This window comes from Piliocolobus tephrosceles, chromosome 17 (assembly GCF_002776525.5).
Source record: "Piliocolobus tephrosceles isolate RC106 chromosome 17, ASM277652v3, whole genome shotgun sequence".
In the NCBI taxonomy this organism is placed as follows: domain Eukaryota; kingdom Metazoa; phylum Chordata; class Mammalia; order Primates; family Cercopithecidae; genus Piliocolobus; species Piliocolobus tephrosceles.
The window spans coordinates 17,943,346-17,968,193 of NC_045450.1; the positions used below are offsets into that span (position 1 = coordinate 17,943,346).

Genomic DNA, 24,848 nt, shown 5'->3' on the forward strand with positions numbered 1-24,848 from the left:
TATTTTTTAGTATAGGTCGGGGTTTCACCATGTTAGCCAGGATGGTCTCAATCTCCTGACCTCGTGATCCGCCCGTCTCGGCCTCCCAAAGTGCTGGGATTACAGGCTTGAGCCACCGCGCCCGGCCGCCAGGCTAATTCTTGTATGTTTAGTAGAGACGTGGCTTCGCCACGTTGGCCAGGCTGGCCTCCATTTCCTGACCTCAGGTGATACACCCGCCTTGGCCTCACAAAGTGCTGGGATTACAGATTTGTTTTTAAAATAGTGATCTTCCAAGTTTGACCCATTGCTTCTGTTTGTTCTATCTCCTTAGTCTCTCTTTTTTAAAATTTAAATTTAAATTTTAAGTTCTGGGGTACATGTGCAGGACATGAAGTTTTGTTACCTAGGTAAATGTGTGCCATGGTGGTTTGCTATACCTATCCCTGTCACCTAGGTATGAAGCCCAGCATGCATTAGCTACTTTTCCTAATGCTCTCCCTCCTTAGTCTCTTTTAATCCCTGATTCTTTGAAGAGTCCAGGCCAGTTTCCTCACTTCTCAATTAAGAGACCGGAGAGTAGAATGCCCACATTTTGGATTTGTCTTGTTATTTTCTTACACTGTCATTTAACTTGTTCTTCTGTCCTGAATTTCCTGTAAACTGGAAGTTAGGTCTAGAGACTTGATGAAATTTCAGGGTAAGCACTTTCTTTCTTTCTCTTTTTTTTTTTTTTTTTTTTTTTTTTGAGATGGAGTTTTGCTCTTGTTGCCCAGGCTGGAGTGCAATGGTGCAATCTCTGCTCACTGCAACCTCCGCCTCTCAGGTTCAGGTGATTCTCCTGTCTCGGCCTCCTAAGTAGCTGGGTGGGCATGCACCATCATGCCCGGCTAATTTTTGTATTTTTAGTAGAGATGGGGTTTCACCATTTTGGTCAGCCGTGTCTCGAATTCCTGACCTCAGGTGATCCACCTTCCTCGGCCTCCCAAAGTGCTGGGATGACATTCGTGAGCCACCGTGCCCAGCCGGGGTAAGCATTTTCGACCCAAACATTCCAGAAGGCCCAGGAGGTCAGGCAGCTCCTTGTAGGCCACTGTTAACAAAACATTCTGGGCATGCGGAGGCGGGACACTCAGCCTGTGCTGCACGCTCCTTCTGAGCCTGTTGGTCTGTGTCCTGGCAGCATCCCTTCCTCGAAAGCCTGTGGGCCGTTCACCAACTTCAACACCACCTGGGAGGTCATCCCCAAGACGGTGAGCACCTTCCCCAGCTCGCTGCAGTCCTTCATCCACGGTGTCACTTCTGAAGCCTTTGCAGTTCCTTTCTTCATGATTATTTGGTGAGTGAGAACCACCGGGACCCACTGGAGCATGTGGGCTCCTCCCATTGGGAAATGGCCAGGGGTGGGGGTCACTCTAGACTTGACAAGTTACTGAGCTTCTTTGAACTGCACTTTCCTGTCTCTAAAATGGGCATAACAGGCCAGGCGCGGTGGCTCAGGCCTGTAATCCCAACACTTTGGGAGGCTGAGACGGGCGGATCACTTGAGGCCAGGAGTTCGAGACCAGCCCGACCAACATGGTGAGACACCATCTTTAGTAAAAAATATATAAAATTAGCCAGGCATGTAATTCTAGCTACTTGGGAGGCTGAGGCGGGAGAATCACTTGAACCTAAGAGGCAGAGGTTGCAGTGAACTCAGATCACGACATTGCACTCAAGCCTGGGCAGTAAGAGTGAAACTCTGTCTCAAAAATAAATAAATAAAATAAATAAAATGATTTTATCCAAAGCTCTAAATCACTGGGTTTTATTATGTTTTCCCTATATTACAAATGAGGAAATGGGCTAGAGAGTCTCCACAGTGATCATCCACATGTTAATAACATGCCCAGCTGACTTTCTCAACCATGTTGTTCTCTCTTTCTGTCATTCTGTATGTTCAAGGGGAACATCAGCAAATTTTAATATTAAAATTAAAAAGCAAGGCATAAATCAGATTCTGCTGCCACTGCCAAATAAAAACTTCAGTGGCTGTTTCTTATACCCTCTGCTTGGAAGAGATGAGGGTTTTCTTTATTTTTTGTAGAGCAGGGTCTGGCTCTGTTGCCCAGTCTGGAGTATGGTAGTGTGATCATAGCTCACTGCAGCCTTGAACTTCTGGGCTTAAATCCTCCCACCTCAGCTTCCTGAGCAGCTGGGGACTACAGGCTCATGCCATCATGCCTGGCTAATTTTACATTTTCTTTGTCTTTTTGTTTTAGACGGAGGCTTGCTCTGTTGCCCAGGCTGTAGTGCAGTGGCACGATCTTGGCTCACTGCAACCTCTGCCTCTTGGGTTCAAGTGATTCTCCTGTCTCAGCCTCCTGAGTAGCTGGGATTATAGGTTCCCACCACCACCCCCAGTTAATTTTTGTATTTTTAGTAGAGATGGAGTTTCACTATGTTGGTCAGGCTGATTTTAAACTCCTGACCTCAGGTGATCTGCCCGCCTTGGCCTCCTAAAGTGCTGGGATTACAGGTGTGAGCCACCGTGCCCAGTCATATTTTATTTTTCTAGAGATGGGGGCTCTCACTATGTTGCCTGGGCTGGTCTCAAACTCCTGGCCTTAAGTGATCCTTCTGCCTGGGCAAAGCACCAGGAATATGAAAATGAGTCATCGTGCCCAGCCTTCTTTTCTAACAAAAGTAAAACTGTTCCAAGGAAAAATATGTTGGGTTGTTTTTTCTTTTTCTTTTTCTTTTTTTTTTTTTTTTGAGATGGAGTCTCGCTCTGTCGCCCAGGCTGGAGTGCAGTGGCCGGATCTCAGCTCACTGCAAGCTCCGCCTCCCAGGTTCCCGCCATTCTCCTGCCTCAGCCTCCCCAGTAGCTGGGACTACAGGCGCCCGCCACCTCGCCCAGCTAGTTTTTTTGTATTTTTAGTAGAACAGGGTTTCACCATGTTAGCCAGGATGTCTCGATCTCCTGACCTCGTGATCAGCCCATCTCGGCCTCCCAAAGTGCTGGGATTACAGGCTTGAGCCACTGCGCCCGGCCGTTGGGTTGTTTTTCTAGTGGCCTTCAGATGATCCAGACTCCCTAGTGACCTGTCTGTCTTGTGTTGCAGCCTCATCATGTTTTACTTCATTGCCTTAGCTGGAGCACACAAACGGGTGGTCATCCAGCTCCGAGAGCAGTTATCCCTGGTAAGGAAGCACAGCCCCAGAGGGTCATGACTGGGGACATTTACCCAGGACACCACAAGGAAAGTGGTGTATTCCTGGGAGGGAGTGAAATTACTGCAGCCTTCTCTCACCACCACCTCCCCAAAACTCTGCCTTCAGGCCTAGCCCTGTCCAGCTTCATTCATTCACTGATTCATCTATTCCTTCAAGATGTGTATTAACGGGGGTACAGTGGCTTATGCCTGTAATCCCAGCACTTTGGGAGGCCAAGGCAGGCAGATTACTTGAGCTCAGGAGTTCAAGACCAGCCTGGCCAACATGGTGAAACCCTGTCTCTATTAAAAATATAATAATTAGTTGGGCGTGGTGGTGGGCACCTGTAATCCCAGCTACTTGGGAGGCTGAGGCAGGAGAATCCCTTGAACTCAGGAGGTGGAGGTTGCAGTGAGCTGAGATTGTGCTACTGCACTCCAGCCTGGGCGACAGAGTAAGACTCCATCTCAAAAATAAAAATAAAAAAAGATGTGTATTAAGTACCTACTCTGTGCCTTGTACTGTGCTTTGGTGAACAAGAGATAAAACTGCTGGGTAGTTAATAAGATAAATGCTGATTAATTATAGCTTCTCTGAAGATAACAAAAACAAGGTAGAGTGACAAGTGGGCTATCTGTTACTGCAGATGCGGCTGTAGAAGGCTTCTTTGAGGAGGTGATTTTTTTTTTTTTTTGATTCAGGATGGGGTCTCACTCTCTTGCCTAGGCTGGGGTGCGATGGCATGGTCATAGCTCACAGCAGCCTCAAATTCCTGGGCTCAAGTCATCCTCCCACCTTAGCCTCTCAAGTAGCTGGGACTATAGGCATGCATCACTATGCCTGGCTAATTTTTTAATTTTTTAAAGACATGAGGTCTCCCTATGTTGCACAGTCTGGTTTGAACTCCTGGGCTCAAGTGATCGTCCCCTCTCAGTCCCCCAAAGTGCTGGGATTATAGGCATGAGCCTATAATGGTAAAACCATTATATAGCTGGACCCAGCTGAGACTTGAATAATAGAGAGAGGAGCCCATTATCAGAGGTCCTATTTAAGGATGAGAGTAAGAGGGAAAGAGCACAGTGAGGAAATGAGGCAGGCACTTCTGGGGGATAGGAGGGAGGGGCCGGTGTGGCCACAGGGTGGTGAGTGATGGGAAGAGGCAAGGTGATATTGTAATAGCAGCCAGAGTCATCGAGTCACAGTGCCTTGAGGGCTCTGTTAAAACAGTTTTATTCTGAGTGGGATGGGAAGCCGCTGAAGGGTGTTAAGTAGGAGTCTACTGTGCCTTTTTTTTTTTTTTTTTTTTTGAGACAGAGTCTTGCTCTGTCACCCAGGCTGGAGTGCAGTGCTGCAATCTCTGCTCACTGCAACCTCCACCTCCCGGGTTCAATTGATTCTCCTGCCTCAGCCTCCCAAGTAGCTGGGATTACAGACACCCACCATCACAACCAGCTAACTTTCGTATTTTTAGTAGAGAAGGGGTTTCACCGTGATGGCCAGTCCTTTTTTTTTTTCTTTTGAGACAGGGTCTCACTCTATCACCCAGGCTGGAGTGCAGTGGTGTGATCTCAATTCACTGCAACCTCCACCTCCCGGGTTCAAGCAAGTCTCCTGCTTCAGCCTCCCAAGTAGCTGGGATTACTAGCTAGGTGTGCGCCACCTTGCCTGGCTAATTTTTTTTTCTTTTTTTGAGACAGAATTTCGTTTTTATTGCCCAGGTTGGAGGGCAGTGGCGTGACCTCTGCTCACTGCAACCTCCACCTCCCGGGTTCAAGCAATTCTCCTGTCTCAGCCTCCCAAGTAGCTGGAATTATAGGCACCCACCACCATGCCCAGTTAATGTTTTGTATTTTTAGTAGAGACGGGATTTTGGGGTTTCACCATGTTGGCCAGGTTGGTCTCGAACTCCTGACCTCAGGTGATCCACCTGCCTTGACCTCTCAAAGTGCTGGGATTACAGGCGTGAGCCACCTTGCCCAGCCTAATTTTTGTATTTTTAGTAGAGATGGGGTTTCACCACGTTGGTCAGGCTGGTCTCAAACTTCTGACCTCAGGTGCTCCACCTGCCTCGGCCTCTCAAAGTGCTGTGAGTACAGGCGTGAGCCACCTTGCCCGGCCTAATTTTTGTATTTTTAGTAGAGATGGGGTCTCACCACATTGGTCAGGCTGGTCTGAAACTTCCGACCTGAGGTGATCCATCTGCCTCGGCCTCCCAAAGTGCTGGGATTACAGGCATTAGCCACCATCCCCGGCTGTACTGTGCATTTTTTTTTAAAAAAAAGGATCAGCTGCTTTGTGGACAAGGGGCTGTGGAGCGGACACAATGACAGACCAGATGAGAGGTCATTACAATAGTCCAGTGGTTAGAATCCTCAGCCCTCAGTCTGGTAGGTAATGATGGTATTTGTTTGCAAATATATTAAATGCACATGTGAACCTATTATTTTTTAGGAAAGTCGTGACAAGCGCTACCTAATCCAGAAACTAACAGAAGCCCAAAGGGACACGAGGCACTAACTAGACTGAGTGTGACGATGGCGCTGCCTGTTGCTTCTAAGCTGACCTAGTGATTCTGCTGAGCCTACAGAGTCTACCTGGGTTTTGAGTGGACATTTAAAAATATATTTTTCTGGAGTTTAGGCTTTTCCATACGTGCAGCTGTGTTTACCTAACCCAGCCCTTAATTAGGGCTTTAGTGACTTAGAAAAGCAGGGGAAACCCAAGCCTTTGCCTGTGGACCAGCGACTCTGTGACGACTCTACCAAAAACCAACAAGCCGTTTCAGCTTTTACAAGAGTGAAAGAGCGGGGACGGTAGTTTAGTATTTGAGCCATGAGTTTATGTGCTCAAGTGTTTTGGGATGTGGACTGAAGCTCAGCCTGTCAATCAGACCAGTCCATGAATATGTAACAAACAGAACTGGAGGCTGGTTTCTTAAACACACAAATCCACATTTTTAAGGGTTGTTTGTTTTCCTGTGCTTACAATTTTTAATGCACGTGCCTTTATTTCACAAAACATGTGGCTGGGCGCAGTGGCTCACGCCTGTTATCCCAGCACTTTGGGAGGCTGAGGTGGGCAGATCACCTGAGGTGGGGAGTTCAAGACCAGTCTGACCAACATGGAGAAATCCCATCTCCACTAAAATACAAAATTAGCCGGGCATGGTGGCGCATGCCTATAATGTCAGCTGCTCGGGAGGCTGAGGCAGGAGAATTGCTTGAACCCAGGAGGCAGAGTTTGCAGTGACCCGAGATCGCACTGTTGCACTCCAGCCTGGGCAACAAGAGCAAAACTCTGTCTAAAAAAAAAACAAACATAGAATATCTCTTAAGATTATGGTAAAAACCATATGCAATAAATACCTCATGGTAAGCTTACCCAAAATGGATAGGTGTGAACCTTTTAACAGAAAAACAAGTTTAAGTTATTGTTTCATGTAATCAGTTTTCATTTTAATATCTTTGAAATATTTTTCAAAGCACTGTAGTTTTGTAATGAACTTTTCAAGCCTTCCTTCCATTGTTTTTCTTCCTTTCACTGGCTCCACACATTTCCTGGGGAGTAGCCTGGAATTTAAAGTTGGGTGCAGGTTTTAGAAAGCTGTTGCTGTTAACAGTAATTCTCCCCACCATCTCCACTCCACTGCTCAAACATGACTGACTCCTGGCTCAGAGGAGCAAAGATGTCTTCTCGTCCCTTTCCTACAGCCATTTTCTTGCTTTTCCACAAAGGTATTATTGAAAGTGGGATATTTTCGTAACTGGGAGACCAATGAGCTTTTCTGTCTTTTCCTGACTTGTTAAGGTTTATGGGTTTCTAAATCTAATAACTATGGCCATACCACCCTGAACACACCCGATCTCATCTAAATCTAATAACTGGTGTCATGGAATTTTGAGTAATCAAAGATTCACTCCAGTCTCACTTAAAAACATAAATTCTGCTGGGCACAGTGACTCATGCCTGTAATCCCAGCACTTTGGGAGGCCAAGGCAGACAGATCACTTGAAGTCAGAAGTTTGAGACCAGCCTGGTCAACGTGGCAAGACCCTGTCTCTACTAAAAAGTACAAAAATTAGCCAGGCGTGGTGGCGTGTGCCTGTAATCCTAGCTACTTGGGAGACTGAGGCATGAGAATCACTTGAACCTCGGAGGTAGAGGCTGCAATGAGCCAGATCATGCCACCGTACTCCAGCCTGGGTGACAGAGGGAGAGCCTATCTCAAAAAAAAAGAACAAAAAAACAAAAAAAATAGGTGAAAAGAAAAAAAAACAAATTGTAATTGTAAACATTTCTGCCCAGTGCCTTTATATTAATATATATAACATTTTCACTGTGACCAGGCTTGATGATATTCAGGTTTTCTATTTGTGTGTGTGTGTGATGAACAAAAATGTACTGCCTTTTTTCCCTGTTATAAAAGTGATACTGAAATATGCTGATATAATTTTAGTTAAATGCTGCTAATACGCATACCTCTTACTTGAAGGTTTTTATATGTTTTGATAACTTTAATAACTTCAGGTGATGTCTGTATAATTTTTAAAGTGCAGCTCTCTCTAACAAACGTGCCTTACAACTCCTGATTAAATGGTGTCTTGATCGTGCATACTGGAATTCAAAGAGGCTTCTCGTCAGCAGTCAAGTGATGATGGAAAACTATAACAGTTTGTAAAGTTGTTCTTTGCCTTTTCCTAAAATGAGAGAGAATAAAGAAGCGTTGAATGTAGTCCTCAGATGAGTGCTTTTAAAGCTCCTTGGGTCTGTTGAAGCAAAGGAGGGTGTATGTGTGTAATTATCCAACTGGTTCATTTTGCCCGCTGCCTGGATACAGTCCATTCATCAAGACAGATGAATTGCAACAGAGAAAGAGTTTAATTCATGCAGAACTGGCTAAACAGGAGACCAGAATAGTATTATTACTCAAATCAGTCTCCCTGAAATTTTGGAAACTAGGTTTTGTGTGTCTGTGTGTGGTTTTTTTTTTGTTTTTGTTTTTGAGACGAAGTCTTGCTCTTGTCGCCCAGGCTGGAGTGAAATGGTGCGATATCGGCTCACTGTAACCCACGCTTTCCAGGTTCAAGCAATTCTCCTGCCTCAGGCTCCCGAGTAGCTGGGATTACAGGAGTGCACCACTACACCCAGCTAATTTTGTATTCTTAGTAGAGACAGGGTTTCTCCATGTTGGTCAGGCTGGTCTCAAACTCCTGACCTCAGGTGGTCTGCCTGCCTCGGCCTCCCAAAGTGCTGGGATTACAGGCGTGAGCCACTATGCCCGGCTGTGTGCGTGTTTTGTTTTGTTTTGTTTTTGAGATGGAGTCTCACTCTAATGCCCAGGCTGGAGTGCAGTGGTGTGATCTCGGTTCACTGCAACCTGGGTTCAAGTGATCCTCCTGCCTTAGCTTCCCCAGTATCTGGGACTACAGGTGTGCGTCACCATGCCCAGCTAATTTTTGTACTTTCAGTAGAGATGGGGTTTTGCTGTGTTGGCCCGGCTGGTCTGGAACGGCTGACCTCAAGTGATCCTTCCACTTCGGCCTCCCAAAGTCTGGGATTACAGGCATGAGCCACCGTGCCTGGCAGAAACTGTTTTTTTTTTATTTTTAATGGATAATCTGGTGGGTAGGGGGATGGAATTAGGGAATAGTATGCATTTTTGGTTTTTAAAGTTTGTTTTGCCATTATAAAAATACTTGATTTTATAGCAAATACAGAGAACATCAAAAGCAACAGAGAAAAAAATGTAAAAAGCACCATTTATGGGCACCCTTGTTAATCTTGGCAAAATTCCTTTTAAGATAGAAAGTACAGAGGGAAGGAAGTAGGACGGAGAAAGAAGGAAAGAACTTTGGTATTCTCATTTCTTTTTCACTTAATATGTGTTTTCTTTTTTCATTTTCTTTTTTTTGAGACGGAGTCTCATTCTGTGGCCCAGGCTGGAGTGTAGTGGTGCGATCTCGGCTCACTGCAACCTCCACCTCCCGGGTTCACGCCATTCTCCTGCCTCAGCCTCCCGAGAAGCTGGGACTACAGGCGCCCGCCACCACGCCCGGCTAATTTTTTTGTATTTTTAGTAGAGACGGAGTTTCACCGTGTTAGCCAGGATGGTCTGGATCTCCTGACCTCGTGATCTGCCCGCCTCAGCCTCCCAAAGTGCTGGGATTACAGGCGTGAGCCACCGCGTCTGGCCATATGTGTTTTCTTGAATAATCTAAAGATAGTGTTTTCTCCTGTTATTAAAAGCTTTTACAAACATTTCAATGGGCTACATAATATCATACAGTTAGATCTTTTTCTTTTTTTCTTTTTTTTTGAGCCAGAGTCTCACTCTATCGCCCAGGCTGGAATGCAGTGGTATGATCATGGTTCAGTGCAGCCTCAGCCTCCTGGGCTCAAGTGATCTTTTTACCCTCACAAGTAGGTGGGATCACAGGCACACACACCACCATGCCTGACTAATTTTTAAAATTTTCTGTAGAGATGGGATCTCACTATGTTGCCCAGGTTGGTCTTAAACTCCTGGGCTCAAGTGATCCTCTCGCCTCAGTCTCTCAAAGTGTTGGGATTACAGGCGTGAGCCACTGCACTCGGACATAATGTTTTGATGTTCAATTGTTGCTTAACATTTTGTTTTCAGATTTTCCCAGTAATAAATAACGGGCACATCTATAAATCTTTGTCAACATTTTTTCTCCTTAGAAACAGACCAGGCCGGGCGCGGTGGCTCAAGCCTGTAATCCCAGCACTTTGGGAGGCCGAGACGGGCGGATCACGAGGTCAGGAGATCGAGACCATCCTGGCTAATTGAAACCCCGTCTCTACTAAAAAATACCAAAAAACTAGCCGGGCAAGGTGGCGGGCGCCTGTAGTCCCAGCTACTCGGGAGGCTGAGGCAGGAGAATGGCGTAAACCCGGGAGGCGGAGCTTGCAGTGAGCTGAGATCCGGCCACTGCACTCCAGCCTGGGCAACAGAGCGAAACTCCGTCTCAAAAAAAAAAAAAAAAAGAAAGAAAGAAACAGACCTAGGCCAGGCGCGGTGGCTCACGACTATAATCCCAGCACTTTGAGAGGACAAGGTGGGAGGATCATTTGAGGTCAGGAATTTGAGATCAGCCTGGCCAACACAGCGAAACCCAGTCTCTGGGCGTGGTGGTGTGTGTACCTGTAATCCCATCTACTTGGGAGGCTGAGGCAGGAGAATCGCTCGAACTCGGGAGGAAGAGGTTCCAGTGAGCCAAGATCTTCCCGTTGCACTCCAGCCTGTGTGACAGAGTGAAACTCTGTCTAAAAAGAACAAAAACAAAAAATAAAAAAGGAAACAGAGACCTAGAAGTGGGATTACAGCAAAGGTTTTGAACATTTTAAGGCTTTTGAGAGCCAGATTCAGACTCCCAGTAGTTTTACATGACAGTGCTACAACATCCTCACTAAGTAGTAAGTATTCGGGTTCATCAAAATTTTAAATTATTTTGTTGTGTCAATTTGAACACTAGAGTGATATAAAAACAACTTAAAAACTTGAATTCAATAATTTTACAATTGTATTGCATCTTAAAATATTTTATAGTAAACTTGGATAAAATATATAAATAATCCAAGGGCGTAAAGTAGAAAGTGAAAGCCCCCTTCTCCCATTTCCAGCCCCCTGATGTTGCCAATATTAAACGTTGTATATCCTTGCAGACATACATCTTTGATTTTTGCCCTCATGTACATTACTCATGTAAAAATTATTTCTGTTGAGTAGATTCCTAAGACTGCTGTATTATATGATCTTTTTAAAGTATGTTGCTAAATTTCCCCTCCCTTCCCAAAAAATTCCAATTTGCACAAATATACATGCACACATGCACACAATACAGTAAGGTAGATCCCAAAGATAAAACATGTTCTCTGTAGAAAATCTGAAAATACAGAAAAGGACTGGGGAGAAGTTTAAAGTTGGCTTTCAGCCCACCAATAGAGACATTATATAACACATTAACCATGTGGTGCATGTAATTTACATAATTTATATATTATATATATATATATATTTTTTTTTTTTGGGGGGGGGGGCGTGGACAGGGCCCAGGCTGGAGTGCAGTGGCAGGATCACGGCTGACTGCAGCCTCGAGCTCCCGGGCTCGAGCTATTCCCCCGCCTCAACCCCCCGAATAGCTGGGACTATAGGTGTGCTTCACCACGCCCAGCTAATTTTTAAAATTATTTGTAGAGGCGGGGTCTCGCTATGTTGGCCAGGCTTACTATTTTAAAGTAGATACAGGATACAAATTAAAAAAAAAAAAAATAAAAACCTCCTTCCACGTAGGTAAAGCAGGAAATACCGTGCCTTGTTAATAAGTAATTCCCTCATGATCCTTTTTCCCAGGAACTTGGGCGAGAAATCACTAACCCTATCCTGATCTTTGAAACAGCAATTTAGCCTTTTCATCTCCCTGGCAACCCAAGGCGTCTTGGCTTCCTTGGTCTTCCGAGTGATTGATAGTGACCCCACCCAATATAATCTTTTTGTTTGTCGTATCTAACCAATCCAATCCCTTGCGCGGGGCTAGGGGGCGTTCCCACCGGTGCGCGGGCAAGCTGAGCCTGCCTTACGTCTGCTGTGCGTCATCAGTCTGAGCCAAGGGCAGTATTGGCCCGCTCCGTTCAACGAAGTGGTTGCTCTTTTGTCCCGGCAATGAGTTGCGCCGGGGCGGCGGCGGCTCCCTGCCTGTGGAGGCTGCGCCCGGGCGCCCGGCGGTCGCTCTCAGGTAAAGGGATGCGCGCAGTCACAGTCCTGCGCTAGGCTAGCAAGCTGGGGAATTTTCGCTTGAGGTTTGGGTCGAAGAGGTCACGGGGGAGAGGTTCGTAACGTCACAGGCCTGCGACGGAGCGCGACTGCGTGACTTCAGCTTACCGGGCGCTGGCGGGCGGGGCGGGGCCTGTAGTTGGTGGCGAGAGTGACGGGAGGACGGGGGTGGTTTCGGCAGTGATGCCTGGGAAGTGACGCAGTGGCACACCTGTGCAGTGATGTCACGGCAGGTGCGGCCAGCTTTCCGAGTCGAGGACAGTTGGCGACACTGAAAATTTAGCGTCTCAGGGAGTCTCTCTTTTTGTGGTGTTTGCCCAGGGCCTTGCCAGGCAAAGTGTAGCCCGACGACCAGCTGTCTCCGCTATTGGGAGCTCGCTAGAAATACAGATTGTCCGGCCCCACTCCGACCTACTTGGTCGGTATCTGTGGTCTGTGAACAGGTCTTTTAGGTGATTTGCATGCACTGTAAACTTTGAGAGCCATCAGTGTAATAGTAGAAGGATCATCGAATTTGGAGTAGAGAGACATGGTTTTGGACCATGGTTCCTGCTTTCCTTGTTTCATCTGTGCTGCCTTGGAAAATTGTCATGAACCCAGGCGCGGTGGCTCCGGCCTATAATCTCAGCACTTTAGGAGGCCGAGGCTGGAGGATCACCTGAGGTCAGGAGTTTAAGACCAGCCTGGCCCCGCCTCTACTAAAAATAAAAATTTTCCGGGCGTGATGGCAGGTGCCTGTAATCCCAGCTACTCAGGAGGCTGAGACAGGAGAATCGCTTGTACCTGTGAGGCAGAGGTTGCCTTGAGGCGACATTGCACCACTGCACTCCAGCCTGGGCGTCAGAGCGAGACTTTGTCTCCCCAACCCCCGCAAAAAAAAAAAAAAAAAGAAAAAAGAAAAAATTGTCATGAGGTCGTTTTCTCAACGTTAAATTACTGTGTACCACCTTCGGGATTTTTGCCTAATGGCAATACTGCTTGAAGTTTTGGTTACTAGATATGTTTTTTTTTTGTATAGCCCTGTCTCATTTTAAAATTAAATTAATTTCCTTGAAACGAAACCCTTATGGTGAATGGGAAGCCAGTGCCACTTGCCACAAATGGATGAGTAATTATTAAAAAAAAAAACAAACTGAAATTAAAAAGTTATGAAATTGTATTAAATACTGTCTTTCTGTTACAAAGGGGAAATTAGCAAGTGTTGGGAACGTGTTGAGGATATGTCAGCTGTAAATGGAGATATCTTCCTTAATGAAATAAAAGAGATTGCAAAAGAATTTAAAAGAGTACCCCTTACTACATGGGGTTATTTATTGCATATCCATAAGCCACTTAAAATTTCATAGGTACCACCACACTGGCATGTTTCACACTTTGGGAAAATATGGACGTAAAGTGATGCATTTGAGAGCTTCTAGCACCGAGCCTCAATTTTCTTTTAAAGTGTGTGGCAATGCAGGCAAAACTCTGAGGGTTGTTGAATGTGAATTTTAATGCTGCTCTGTTCAGCCAGTGAGCATAACAGAATAAGAATAATTTCTGTTTATAAAGTTACTTTGCTTCTTATATCTCATTTTATCCTCATAACTCAGTAAGATAATTTTATTATTATATGTTTTCCCTTAAAAAGGAAAGAGCCTGATTATTGCCCTTTTTTTTTTTTTTTTGAGACAATGTCTTGCTCTGTTGCCCAGGCTGGAGTGCAGTGGTGCGATCTCAGCTCACTGCAGCCTCCACCTCCTGGGTTCAAGCGATTCTCCTGCCTCAGACTCCCAAGTAGCTGAGGCTACAGGCATGCACCACCATGCCTGGCTAATTTTTGAATTTTAGTAGAGATGGGGTTTCGCCATGATGACCAGGTCTCGAACTCCTGACCTCAAGTGATTCTCCCTCCTTGGCTTACCAAAGTGCTGGCATTACAGGTATGAGTCACCAATGATTACTGCCAATTTTATGTGTAAGAATTGTCGATCCTGATTTTCCCAAGGCTAGTGTTGGAGATGGGACACATGTTTTCTGTTTCTTTTCTTCATTTTTTTTTTTTTTTTGAGACAGAGTCTCACTATGTCACCCAGGCTGGAGTGTAATGGCACCATCTCAGCTCACTGCAACCTCTGCCTACTGGGTTCAACTGATTGTTCCACCTCAGCCTCCTGAGTAGCTGGGACTACAGGCGCGCCACAATGGCTGGCTAATTTTTATATTTTTGGTAGAGATGGGGTTTCACCATGTTGGCCAGGCTGGTCTTGAACTCCTGGTCTCAAGCAATCCACTTGCCTGGGCTTCCCAAAGTGCTGGGATTACAGGCGTGAGCCACTGCACCTGGCCTATCAGTCTTTTGAGTCAGAGATGCTCAGTGAGATGAAGGGGATCATGCCGAGGAATGGACCAAAGCTGGGTCATTATGCTTCAGAACTTACGTCCACGCTTCTTTATTAAAAGTATGACATTTATAGCCCCATCTGGTAGAAGATTTCAAGTGCAGAGCCACCCCAAATTTCACCAACCCACCTCATCACCTCGTGTCCAAAGCATTCAAGCCTTTGTCATGAAAGAACCACATATGTATCCAAAATGAGTTTTTTCCACATATTCGCTGGATGTTGAAGTTAGCCTAAGTGAAAAGACGTATGCATAAAAGACATGGTAGTCACGGTCTAAGAGCGCTAAAACATTACAAAGTGATACCAATGCTGACTGGGGGCGGTGGCTCACACCTGTAATCCCAGCACTTTGGGAAGCCGACATGGGAGGATTACTTGAGCTCAGGAGTTCGAGACCAGCCTGGGCAACATGGTGAAACCCTGTCTCTACTAAAAATACGAAAGAAGTAGCTGGGCATGATGGTGCACGCCCGTAGTCCTAGCTACTCTAGAGGCTGAAACAGGAGAATTGCCTGAGTCCAAAAGGTGGAGTTTGCAATAAGCCGAGATCGTACCATTGCACTCTAGCCTGGGCAACAGAGCCAGAGTCTGTCTCAAAAAAAAAAAGTGATACCAGTGCAGATCGAAGCTGCCATTACAAACTAAATGACCCCTAGGTTTCTATTTTCCATATCTGCAAAATGAGGTGAATACACCTTACACACCTAAGAATGCTGCAAAACTCTTCCTTGCAGGGAAAAAAGCCTCTTGAGTTACTCTAATATAAAGCCCATAAAATATAATTAAGGTGTTAAGGTTAGGAGATTTATTTTTAAAGATAAAATATAATCTGTCATGAAGAATTTACATTTTGAAGATAAGAGTTCCTTTGAATTGATTTTGGACCATAATGAGGTGAAATCTAGACTCTAAGGCTAGTCTCAAAATCGAATGCCCAAAGGTGTGGGGTTTTAAAATTTTTTCTCTGTTTTTGTTGTTGTTGTTGTTGTTGTTGTTTGTTTGTTTGGTTTTAGACAGAGTCTCACTCTGTTGCCCAGGCTGGAGTGCAGTGGCACGATCTCGGTTCACTGCAATCTCTGCCTCCCGGGTTCAAGCTATTCTCCTGCCTCAGCCTCCCAAGTAGCTGGGATTAAAGGCATGTACCAACACACCCAGCTAATTTTTGTATTTTTGGTAGAGATGGGGTTTCACCATGTTGGCGAGGCTGGTCTCAAACTCCTGACCTCAGGTGATTCATTCTCCTTGGCTTCCCAAAGTGTTGAGATTACAGGCGTGAGCCACTGCGCCCGGACAGGTGTGGGGTTTTTTTTTGTTTTTTTTTTGTTTTTTTTTTGCGACGGAGCCATGCTCTGTCGCCCAGGCTGGAGTGCAGTGGTGTGGTCTCGGCTCACTGCAAGCTCCGCCTCCCGGGTTCACGCCATTCTCCTGCCTCAGCCTCCCCAGTAGCTGGGACTACAGGCGCCCGCCACCATGCCTGGCGATTTTTTGTATTTTTAGTGGAGACGGGGTTTCACCAGGTTAGCCGGGATGGTCTCCATCTCCTGACCTTGTGATCCACCTGCCTCGGCCTCCCAAAGTGCTGGGATTACAGGCGTGAGCCACTGCGCCCGGCAGGTGTAGGTTTTAAGAGAACTTAGTCTGTGGTTCTCAGCCTTGGCTGAAGCGAAGACTTATGCACATAGCTTCTAAAAAATATCAATTCAGAGAGCCTCCTCCCCAGAGATCGATTGGGGAAGAGCACTGTGTTTTTGAAAGCTCTCTACGGGCCTCTCCTGTACAGCATGTGCTGGGGGGAAATGTGCCAGAGGCTGGTGAACTGGAGAACCTTGCCCACCTAGAAGCGGCTGCCATGTTAACTGCCTGGTAAGAAGATAGGCTCAGCATTTCCAGATCTTCATACACTTAAAGTGAAGCCAGAAATCCAGATCTTTAGGTAGAATCCTCTTTTTTAACACTGTAGGTTAAACAGAGTACATTTATGGGCATGCCTGGCCCACAGGGAGCTCATTTGTGACCTCCATCCCAAAGTGCCCTTTCTTCTGTCTGTAAAAGGAACATTTGGATTTTACCTGAACGTAACGAAGAATAAACACTTGCATTCCAGCTTATGGAAGAAGAATCATTGTCAGATTTCGCAGTTCAGGAATGACCTTAGACAATATCAATCGGGCAGTTGTGGATCGAATAATCCGGGTGGATCATGCAGGCGAGTATGGAGCAAACCGCATCTATGCCGGGCAGATGGCCGTCCTGGGTCGGACAAGCGTCGGGCCAGTCATTCAGGTGGGTGCTTCTTCATCTGCCTCACCCTGGTCTACTGAATGGGCAGATCCAAAGGCCTTCAAGTAATCAATCACGGGAGGTCAAGCGTTCCCTAGGGAGATGCCATTGTCTCCAGGAGAGCAAAAGTTGGTTCTTGGTGGAGAGATGGAGAGCAAAAAGCATATTGTTGTTTTTATGGATAAAGCACAGAGACATATAGTACATAGACAGGTATGCAGTCATAGTGTGTCCTTCACAGGGATTGTGTGGATTGAATGAATTGCTTGCATTAAAGCTATTAGACGGCCCCTGGCATTTAGGAAGTGCCATCTAAGTGTTAGCTGCAGCTAGCATTCTCTCTTCTTCCTCTCATGTAAATAATATTTGGGGCCAGGTGTGGTGGCTTACGCCTGTAATCCCAGGCCGATGGACTGCTTGAGCCCAGGAGTTTGAGACCAGCCTGGGCAACATGACGAGACCCTGTCTCTACAAAAAATACAAAAATTAGCTGGGTACAGTGGCTCACACGTGTAATCCCAGCACTTTGGGAAGCTGTGGCGGGTGGATCACCTGAGGTCAGGAGTTTGAGATCAGCGTGGCCAACAAGGCAAAACCCTGGCTCTACTAAAAATACAAAACAAATTAGCCAGGCATGGTGGTGCACGCCTGTAGTCCCAGTGCTCGGGAGGCTGAGGCAGGAGAATTGCTTGAACCTGGGAGGCAGAGGTTGCAGTGAGCTGAGATCGCACCACTGCACTCCAGCCTGGGCAAAAAAAAAAAATCCCCCCCCCCACACACAGCAAAGTTAGCCAGGTGTAGTGGTGTGTGACTGTAATCCCAGCTAGTTTGAGAGGCTGAGGTTGGAGGATCACTTGAGCCTGGAGGTTGAGGCTGCAGTGGGCCATAAGCTTGCTACCGCACTACAGTCTTGGTGAGAGAGTGAGACCCTGTCTCAAAACAAGCAAACCACAACAACAACAAGATGATACTATTCTAGTAGTCTGGAAGGAAATTACACAACAGCTAATGTTCTGCCTTCCTGATTTTGAAATGGGTTAAACATGTCATTTCTTTTTTTTTTTTTTTTTTTTTTTTTAAGACGGGGTCCCCCTCTGTCCCCCAGGCTGGAGTGCAGTGGCTGGATCTCAGCTCACTGCAAGCTCTGCCTCCTGGGTTTACGCCATTCTCCTGCCTCAGCCTCCCAAGTAGCTGGGACTACAGGCGCCCGCCACGTCGCCCGGCTAGTTTTTTGTATTTTTTAGTAGAGACGGGGTTTCACCGTGTTAGCCAGGATGGTCTCCATCTCCTGACCTCGTGATCCGCCCGTCTCGGCCTCCCAAAGTGCTGGGATTACAGGCGTGAGCCACCGCGCCCAGCAACATGTCATTTCTTATGCGTGTGGATCCTTGTTATTTACTACGCACATTGTGGGCCTGGGAGACTTCTGCTGGAACTGTAGCTCATGGCAGTCTTACCTGGAATTGAGATAATAGATTCTTTTGTATTCTCGGCGCTGTCTTCTCTTTGTCAAAGATTCCTTTAGTCTGATGTCTTTTTCCATTGACGTTTTGAGGTGAATGGCAGAGACAGCAGTTCCCATGATTTTCTCCGTTTCTATTTTGCTTCCTATATGCTGCTTGGGTGAGTGGGAGGCCTCTATGGAATTCTTGCATATCTTTATTTTTATGTTTCTTACAGAAAATGTGGGATCAAGAAAAGGACCATTTGAAAAAGTTCAGTGAGTTGATGGTTACGTTCAGGGTCCGGCCGACAGTTCTGATGCCCTTTTGGAACGTGCTGGGGTTTGCGCTGGGTACGTGTCTCTCTAGAAGAGCTTATGCAAGCTTGGGGATCTAGGATGGTCAAATCCTTCAGGTATCATGTTCACAGTTCTTGCTATGTCCTCTTACGACCTCATTCTGTTTACTTCATATTTTTCCAAAGTTAAATTGACTGCCTTTTTTTGTGTGTGGCTTAAATTTATTTAAGATAGAATCTTAATGTCAGTACTTAAAAAGAAAAAAGGTCGCGCGTGGTAGCTCGCACCCATAATCCCAGCACTTTGGGAGCCCGAGGCGGGCAGATCATGAGGTCAGGAGTTCGAGACCAGCCTAACCAACATGGTGAAATCCCCATCTCTATTAAAAATACAAAAATTAGCTGGGTGTGGTGGTGCAGGCCTGTCATCCCAGCCACTTGGGAGGCTGAGGTGGGAGAACTGCTTGAACCTCGGAGGTGGAGGTTGCAATGAGCCGAGATTGGCCCATTGCACTCCAGTCTAGGTGACAGAGCAACAGAGCGAGACTCCGTCTCAAAAAAAAAAAAAAACTAAAAACAAAAAACCAAAAAAAATAGAGCCAGGGTCTCATTCTGTTGCTCAGGCTGGAGAGCAATGGTATAGTCGTAGCTCACTGAGACCTCAAACTCTTGGGTTCGAGTGATCCTCCCACCTAAGCCTCTGAGCCTGAGTAGCTTGGACTACGGGCACATGCCACCACGCACAGGTCTGTTTTTTTGTAGAGATGGAGTCTCATTATGTTACCGAGGCTGGTCTCAAACTGCTGGCCTCAAGCCATCCTCCCTCTGTGGCGTCCCCAAAGTGCTAGGATTACAGGCGTGAGGCACCACACCTGGCCTAATGTCAGTATTATAAATAGAAAATACAGTAAAAATAAACAACAGAGAAAAAAAGCTAGTATAATTCAGTTGCAGCCAAATACTGTTCCCTGACAAAGATTCTCAACCTGAGGTCTGTTCACTCTTTTAAAAAAGGGAGAAGAATAAATGATATAAAAGATCAAAGATATATTCATCCCAAATGCTGACTTTCTCTTGGCCACGGTCAGGATAAAACAGCATTGAAAAGAGAATGGCTTTTCTTACTATGTAATTCCAGGTTTAACACTGGGATCCAGTCTCTCCTAAAACAGTGGTTCTCCCTCAGGGTGAGTTTGCCCCCCGATGAGGACATGTGGCAATATCGAGAGACTTTTTTTTTTTTTTAATGGAGTCTCGCCCTGTCACCCAGGCTGGAGTGCAGTGGCACGATCTTGGCTCGATGCAACCTTCGCCTCCCAGCTTCAAGCGATTTTCCTGCCTTAGCCTCCCAAGTAGCTGGGATTATAGGTGCCCACCACCACACCGACTAATTTTTGTATTTTTAGGAGAGACAGGGTTTCACCATGTTAGCCAGATTGGTCTCGAACTCCTGATCTCAGATCATCCGCCCACCTCGGCCTCCCAAAGGGCTGGGATTGCAGGTGTGATCCACCGCGCCCAGCCCTCGGGACAGTTTTGGTTGTCAAAACTTAGTTGGTGCTGCTGGCATCTAGTTGGTAGAGGTCAGGGATGCAGTTAAATATCCTACCATGCATGGGGCACACAAGGAATGACCCAGCCCAGTGTCTGGTGCAGAGGTTGAGAAGCCCTGGTCATAGATGATCTCCATTACCAGTCATATCTGCTTCTTTCTTTTCTGGTCTGGGTTTAACAATCTCAGGGGCAGGGACCGCCTTGCTTGGGAAGGAAGGTGCAATGGCCTGCACCGTGGCGGTGGAAGAGAGCATAGCACATCACTACAACAACCAGATCAGGAAGCTGATGGAGGAGGACCCTGAAAAATACGAGGAACTTCTTCAGGTATTTGTCCATGCTCTAAAACAGGGCTTCTCAAGGAGAAAAGGGAAGATAGCAATTGGGTAAGAGGAAAACATACTAGAGATTGTTAGGGGATGATGGGGGTTTAGAGCCTCAGTTTAAAGGTGAGCAAACTGAGGAACAGAGAGGTGAACCCATCTGCCCTGGCCATATAGCACAGACAGAGCTGGGACTAGAACCCTTGTCTCCTTAGTCTTTTTTTTCTTTTTATTTAGAGATGGGATCTTGCTCTGTTGCCCTGGCTGGAGTACAGTGGCACGGTCATAGCTCACTGCATCTTTAAACTCTTGGGTTCAAGTGATCCTCCCGCTTCAGCCTCCTGAGTAACTATGGGACTACGGGTACATGCCACCACACCCAGCTAATCTTTTTTTCTTTTCTTTTGAGACGGAGTTTCTCTCTTATTGCCAAGGCTGGAGTGCAATGGCGTGATTTGGCTCACAGCAACCTCCGCCACCTGGATTCAAACCATTCTCCTGCCTCAGTCTCTGGAGTAGATGGGATTACAGACATGCGCCACCACACCCAGCTAATTTTGTATTTTTAGTAGAAATGGGGTTTCTCTATGTTGGTCAGGCTGGTCTCGAACTCCGGACCTCAGGTGATCCGCCCACCTCGGCCTCCCAAAGTGCTGGGATTACAGGCGTGAGCCACCGCTCCTGGCCTTTTTTTTTTTTTTTTTTAAGAGATGGGGTTTCACCATGTTTTCCAGGCTGGTCTTGAACTCTTGGACTCTGGTGATCCTCTCTCCTTGGCCTCCCAAAGTGCTGGAATTATAGGCATGAGCCACCACATCTGGCCAGAACCCTTGTCTCTTGAGCCCTGTCCTGTTCACTTCTTTTATTTTTAATTTTTTGAGTTTTTTGTAGAGACAGTGTCTCTCTCTGTTGCCCAGATTGGTTTTGAACTCCTGGGCTCAAGTGATCCTCCTGCCTCGGCTTCCCAAAGTGCTGAGATTACAGGTGTGAGCCGCACCACCTGGTGCTGTTCATTTTTTTTTTTTGAGATGGAGTCTCGTTCTGTCAGTGCAGTGGTCTCCACCTGCACTGCAGCCTCCACCTCCCGGGTTCCAGCAATTCTCCTGCCTTGGCGTCCCAGGTAGCTGGGATTACAGGCACACACCACCATGCCCAGCTAATTTTGGTAGTTTAATTAGTAGAGATGGGGGTTCACCATGTTGACCAGCTGGTTTTGAACTCCTGACCTCAGGTGATCCTCCTGCCTTGGCCTCCCAAAGTGCTGGGATTACAGGCGTAAGCCACCGCACCCGGCCCACTTCTTTATCATTGGTAGATTCTGAGCAGATGCTGTGAGCAGGAACCCTTTAGATTAAATGAATAGATATCCTGAGATAATTTTCCACAGCAAATAAGGGAACTGTTTAGTTTTTTAGAGTCTAAATCTGAGGTTGACAAACTATGGCCTGTGGCCAGCCACCTGTTTCTTTAAATAAACTTCTATTGGAACACAAGCATGTCCATTTGTTTGCATGTCTCCCGCTGGTTTTCTGATTATAGTGGCAGAGTTGGGTAGTTGGGACAAAGTATTTATTCTCTGGCCCTTTAGAGGAAAAGGTGGCCTCCCTGTCTTAGGCCATAATAAGAGGCTTTAGCCTTCAAAATGAAATGGAACAGTAGGAGAGTTGGAAGGCTAACTTGCTTTGGTGTCTTTTTATTTAACCAGGTGATAAAGAAATTTCGGGATGAAGAGCTTGAGCACCATGACACAGGCCTTGAACATGATGCCGAATTGGTAGGGCCCTACTGTTACCTGTTCTGCTTTGGGACTCCTTATTTGGGAGGTTGAGGTGTCTGTTCCCAGAAGAATAAATTTTAAAGCGACAGCCAAAGGGAGAGAAAACCAATGATGTTGCTTTGACAAAAAGCAAGGAAATGCGTTATTGCTCCAGGTTGGGAATCTCCTTTCTTGCTTTATCCCTTCTCGTTTTCCCAGTTTTTTTGTTTTTTTTTTTTTTTTTTTCTAGACAGTCTCACTCTGTTGCCCATGTTGGAGTACAGTGGTGCAGTCTTGGCTCACTGCAGCCTCTGCCTTCCGGGTTCAAGCAATTCTCCTGCCTCAGCCTCCCGAGTAGCTGGAATTATAGGGGCACACCGCCATGCCTGGCTAATTTTTGTATTTTTTGTTTTTAGTAGAGACCGAGTTTTCGCTGTGTTGGCCAGGCTGGTCTCGAACTCCTGACCTCAGATGATTTGCCCACCTTGGCCTCCCAGGAGCTTCATTTCCTTTCCTGTGAGAATCTGGATGACTCCACTGCTTTGGCAGTAGCAGAGGCATTCCAACATTTTGAATAGCTTTCTTCGAAACTAAAATAAATTGTTCCTTAGATCTATTTCTTTTTTTTTTTTTTTTTGAGGCAGAGTCTTGCCCGGACTGGAGTGCAGTGGCCGGATCTCAGCTCACTGCAAGCTCCTCCTCCCGGGTTTACGCCATTCTCCTGCCTCAGCCTCCCGAATAGCTGAGACTACAGGCGCCCGCCACCTCGCCCAGCTAGTTTTTGTATTTTTTTTAGTAGAGACGGGGTTTCACCGTGTTAGCCAGGATGGTCTCGATCTCCTGACCTCGTGATCTGCCCGTCTCGGCCTCCCAAAGTGCTGGGATTACAGGCTTGAGCCACCGCGCCCGGCCTAGATCTATTTCTTATCCCGAGAAATCCAAAGCCTGCCCTGTCAGCCCTGAATCTTACAACCAAAAATGAGCACAAAACATGTTTCTTTGTTTCCTTATTGTTTTTAACAGGCTCCAGCCTATGCCGTCCTGAAGAGCGTTATCCAAGCTGGATGCAAAGTGGCGATATATTTATCAGAAAGATTGTAAAGTGTGTCCAGTTATGCCTGTCTATAAGAGATGATAGTAATTTACCAAGTGACATTTGCAGAGAAACAAGTGTACAGTTTTCATTGTACTTTTGTACAATGTGAATTTTGTTAATTAAATTATAAGGTTTCTTTAAAAAAAAAAAACAAAAAACTGCAGTGTTGATTTTTCTCTGGGTTGTGTTTTCTGCCTTTGTGCCATGAGACCGACAGGTCACCAGCCTTGCTCAAGTCACAGCAAATGAAGCTGAACCTTGTTTGGTCTCATACTTAATTTTCTTTTATATACATGTTTTTCTTTTACATACGTGTGTGTGTGTGTGTATATACACATTTTTTTTTTTTTTTTGGAGACAGGGTCTCACTCTTTTGCCCAGGCTGGGCACAGCTCACTGCAGCCTCGACCTCCCAGCCTCAAGCAATCCACCCACCTCAGCCTTCCAAGTAGCTGGGACTACAGGTGTGCACCTGGCTAATTCTTTCTGTTTTTTTGTAGAGGCAAAGTCTCACTGTGTTGTCAGGCTTTTTCTCTAACTCCTGGACTCAGTGATCCTCCCATTTCTACCTCCCAAAGTGCTGGGATTACAGGTGTGAGCCGCTTTACCAGGCTCATTTTCTCCTAAAACATCAAGGAGAAATCATTAATAATGTAACGGGAATCTTTAGGAGAAAAAACAATTTGGTTTACTGATAACAAAAGATAATTGGAAACATGAGAGTATCTGAGATTGGCCAAGCAGAACTATGAAGTCCATCAAGTAAGTCAAAGACCATCGTTTCCATTCTGAATTGTGGGTGATAAGGGGTGGGAGAGTGCTACAGTCTGGATGTCTGTGTCTCCCCAGAATTCATATGATGAAATCTTCACCCTCAAGTTTGATGGAAGGTGGGGCCTTTGGGAAGTGTGAGGTTATGAGGGTGGAGCCCTCATGAATGGGATTCGTGCCTTATGAAAGGTCCTAGAGAGACACCTCATCCTCTCCACAGTGTGAGACTTCGAGGGGTGTGGGCTCTGAGGAAGCAGACCCTTCACAAGCACACATCAACCAGCACTTTGATCACGGACTTCCCAGCCTCTAGGACTAAGCAATAAATGTTTGATGTTTATAAGCCACCCAGACTGTGGTATTTTTGAGTCTCACTCTGTTACCCAGGCTGGAGTGCAGTGGCGCGATCTCGGCTCACTGCAAGCTCTGCCCCCTGGGTTCACGCCATTCTCCTGCCTCAGCCTCCCAAGTAGCTGGGACTACAGGTGCCCGCCACTGCGCCGGGCTAATTTTTTTGTATTTTTAGTAGAGATGGGGTTTCACCTTGTGAGCCAGGATGGTCTCGATCTCCTGACCTCGTGATCCGCCTGCCTAGGCCTCCCAAAGTGCTGGGATTACAGGCGTGAGCCACCGCGCCTGACTGACTGGTATTTTGTTATAGCAGCCTGAACAGACTAAGATGGGCGTGTTGCTTCGTTCAAAGACTATACTAAGTTGTGGATTATTTGTGAAATTGAATTACAATCTTTTCCTTAAGGTCTTTTACCACCCCCCCCCCCAAAAAAAAACCCCAAACTGATTGAAATTTTCATACTTTAATGAAATATTTTATAATTTGCAAATTTTTAAGGGATGTATGAAAAACCTAGATCAGTGGATCTCCTCTCTAGCTGCCCATTAGAATGTTCCGTGGAGATTAAACTTTGTTTTTCAGTTTGTGGACCAAGAGTTTTGATTTATTTAGGGTAGAGTT

The 24,848-nt window shown here is 46.1% G+C and overlaps 2 protein-coding genes and 1 long non-coding RNA gene across 6 annotated transcripts in view; 2 read left to right on the forward strand and 1 right to left on the reverse strand.

Annotated features, from left to right (window-relative positions):
• Window positions 1-7,782, forward strand: part of TMC7 (transmembrane channel like 7) — a 70,631-nt gene extending 62,849 nt beyond the window's left edge. Inside the window, exons 14-16 of one of the 3 annotated variants that reach the window (XM_023189727.2) lie at window positions 1,163-1,318; window positions 3,087-3,165; window positions 5,629-7,026. In XM_023189727.2, the coding sequence (XP_023045495.1) occupies window positions 1,163-1,318; window positions 3,087-3,165; window positions 5,629-5,694 (301 nt within the window). In that variant the 3' untranslated portion in view covers window positions 5,695-7,026. Of the gene's footprint in view, window positions 1-1,162; window positions 1,319-3,086; window positions 3,166-5,628 lie in introns of all 3 variants that reach the window. The other 2 variants (XM_023189729.2, XM_023189728.2) reach the window with 2 other exon arrangements.
• Window positions 6,605-11,887, reverse strand: LOC111524544. Of its 2 annotated transcripts, XR_002725815.1 has the most exons (4): window positions 11,779-11,887; window positions 10,343-10,440; window positions 7,657-7,874; window positions 6,605-6,746 (listed from the first exon to the last, which is right to left on the reverse strand). It is a non-coding gene; the product is annotated as an uncharacterized LOC111524544 (long non-coding RNA). The 2 variants fall into 2 exon arrangements; XR_002725816.1 differs by lacking the exon at window positions 10,343-10,440 and having other exon boundaries at window positions 11,749-11,887.
• COQ7 (coenzyme Q7, hydroxylase) lies at window positions 11,799-24,222 on the forward strand. The gene is made up of 6 exons (XM_023189730.2): window positions 11,799-11,933; window positions 16,460-16,638; window positions 18,316-18,430; window positions 20,117-20,256; window positions 21,958-22,026; window positions 23,032-24,222. Exons 1-6 carry the CDS (start codon window positions 11,861-11,863, stop codon window positions 23,107-23,109), a joined length of 654 nt encoding a protein of 217 aa, XP_023045498.2. The 5' UTR covers window positions 11,799-11,860; the 3' UTR covers window positions 23,110-24,222.
• The last annotated feature ends 626 nt before the right edge of the window (window positions 24,223-24,848 follow it).

Bases quoted from the DNA above. Each gene is read 5' to 3' on its own strand.
- COQ7 (XM_023189730.2), top strand. From the start codon at position 11,861: ATGAGTTGCGCCGGGGCGGCGGCGGCTCCCTGCCTGTGGAGGCTGCGC. The intron at 20,257-21,957 runs GTATTTGTCCAT...TTATTTAACCAG, and splicing joins AATACGAGGAACTTCTTCAG to GTGATAAAGAAATTTCGGGA. The intron at 22,027-23,031 runs GTAGGGCCCTAC...TGTTTTTAACAG, and splicing joins TTGAACATGATGCCGAATTG to GCTCCAGCCTATGCCGTCCT.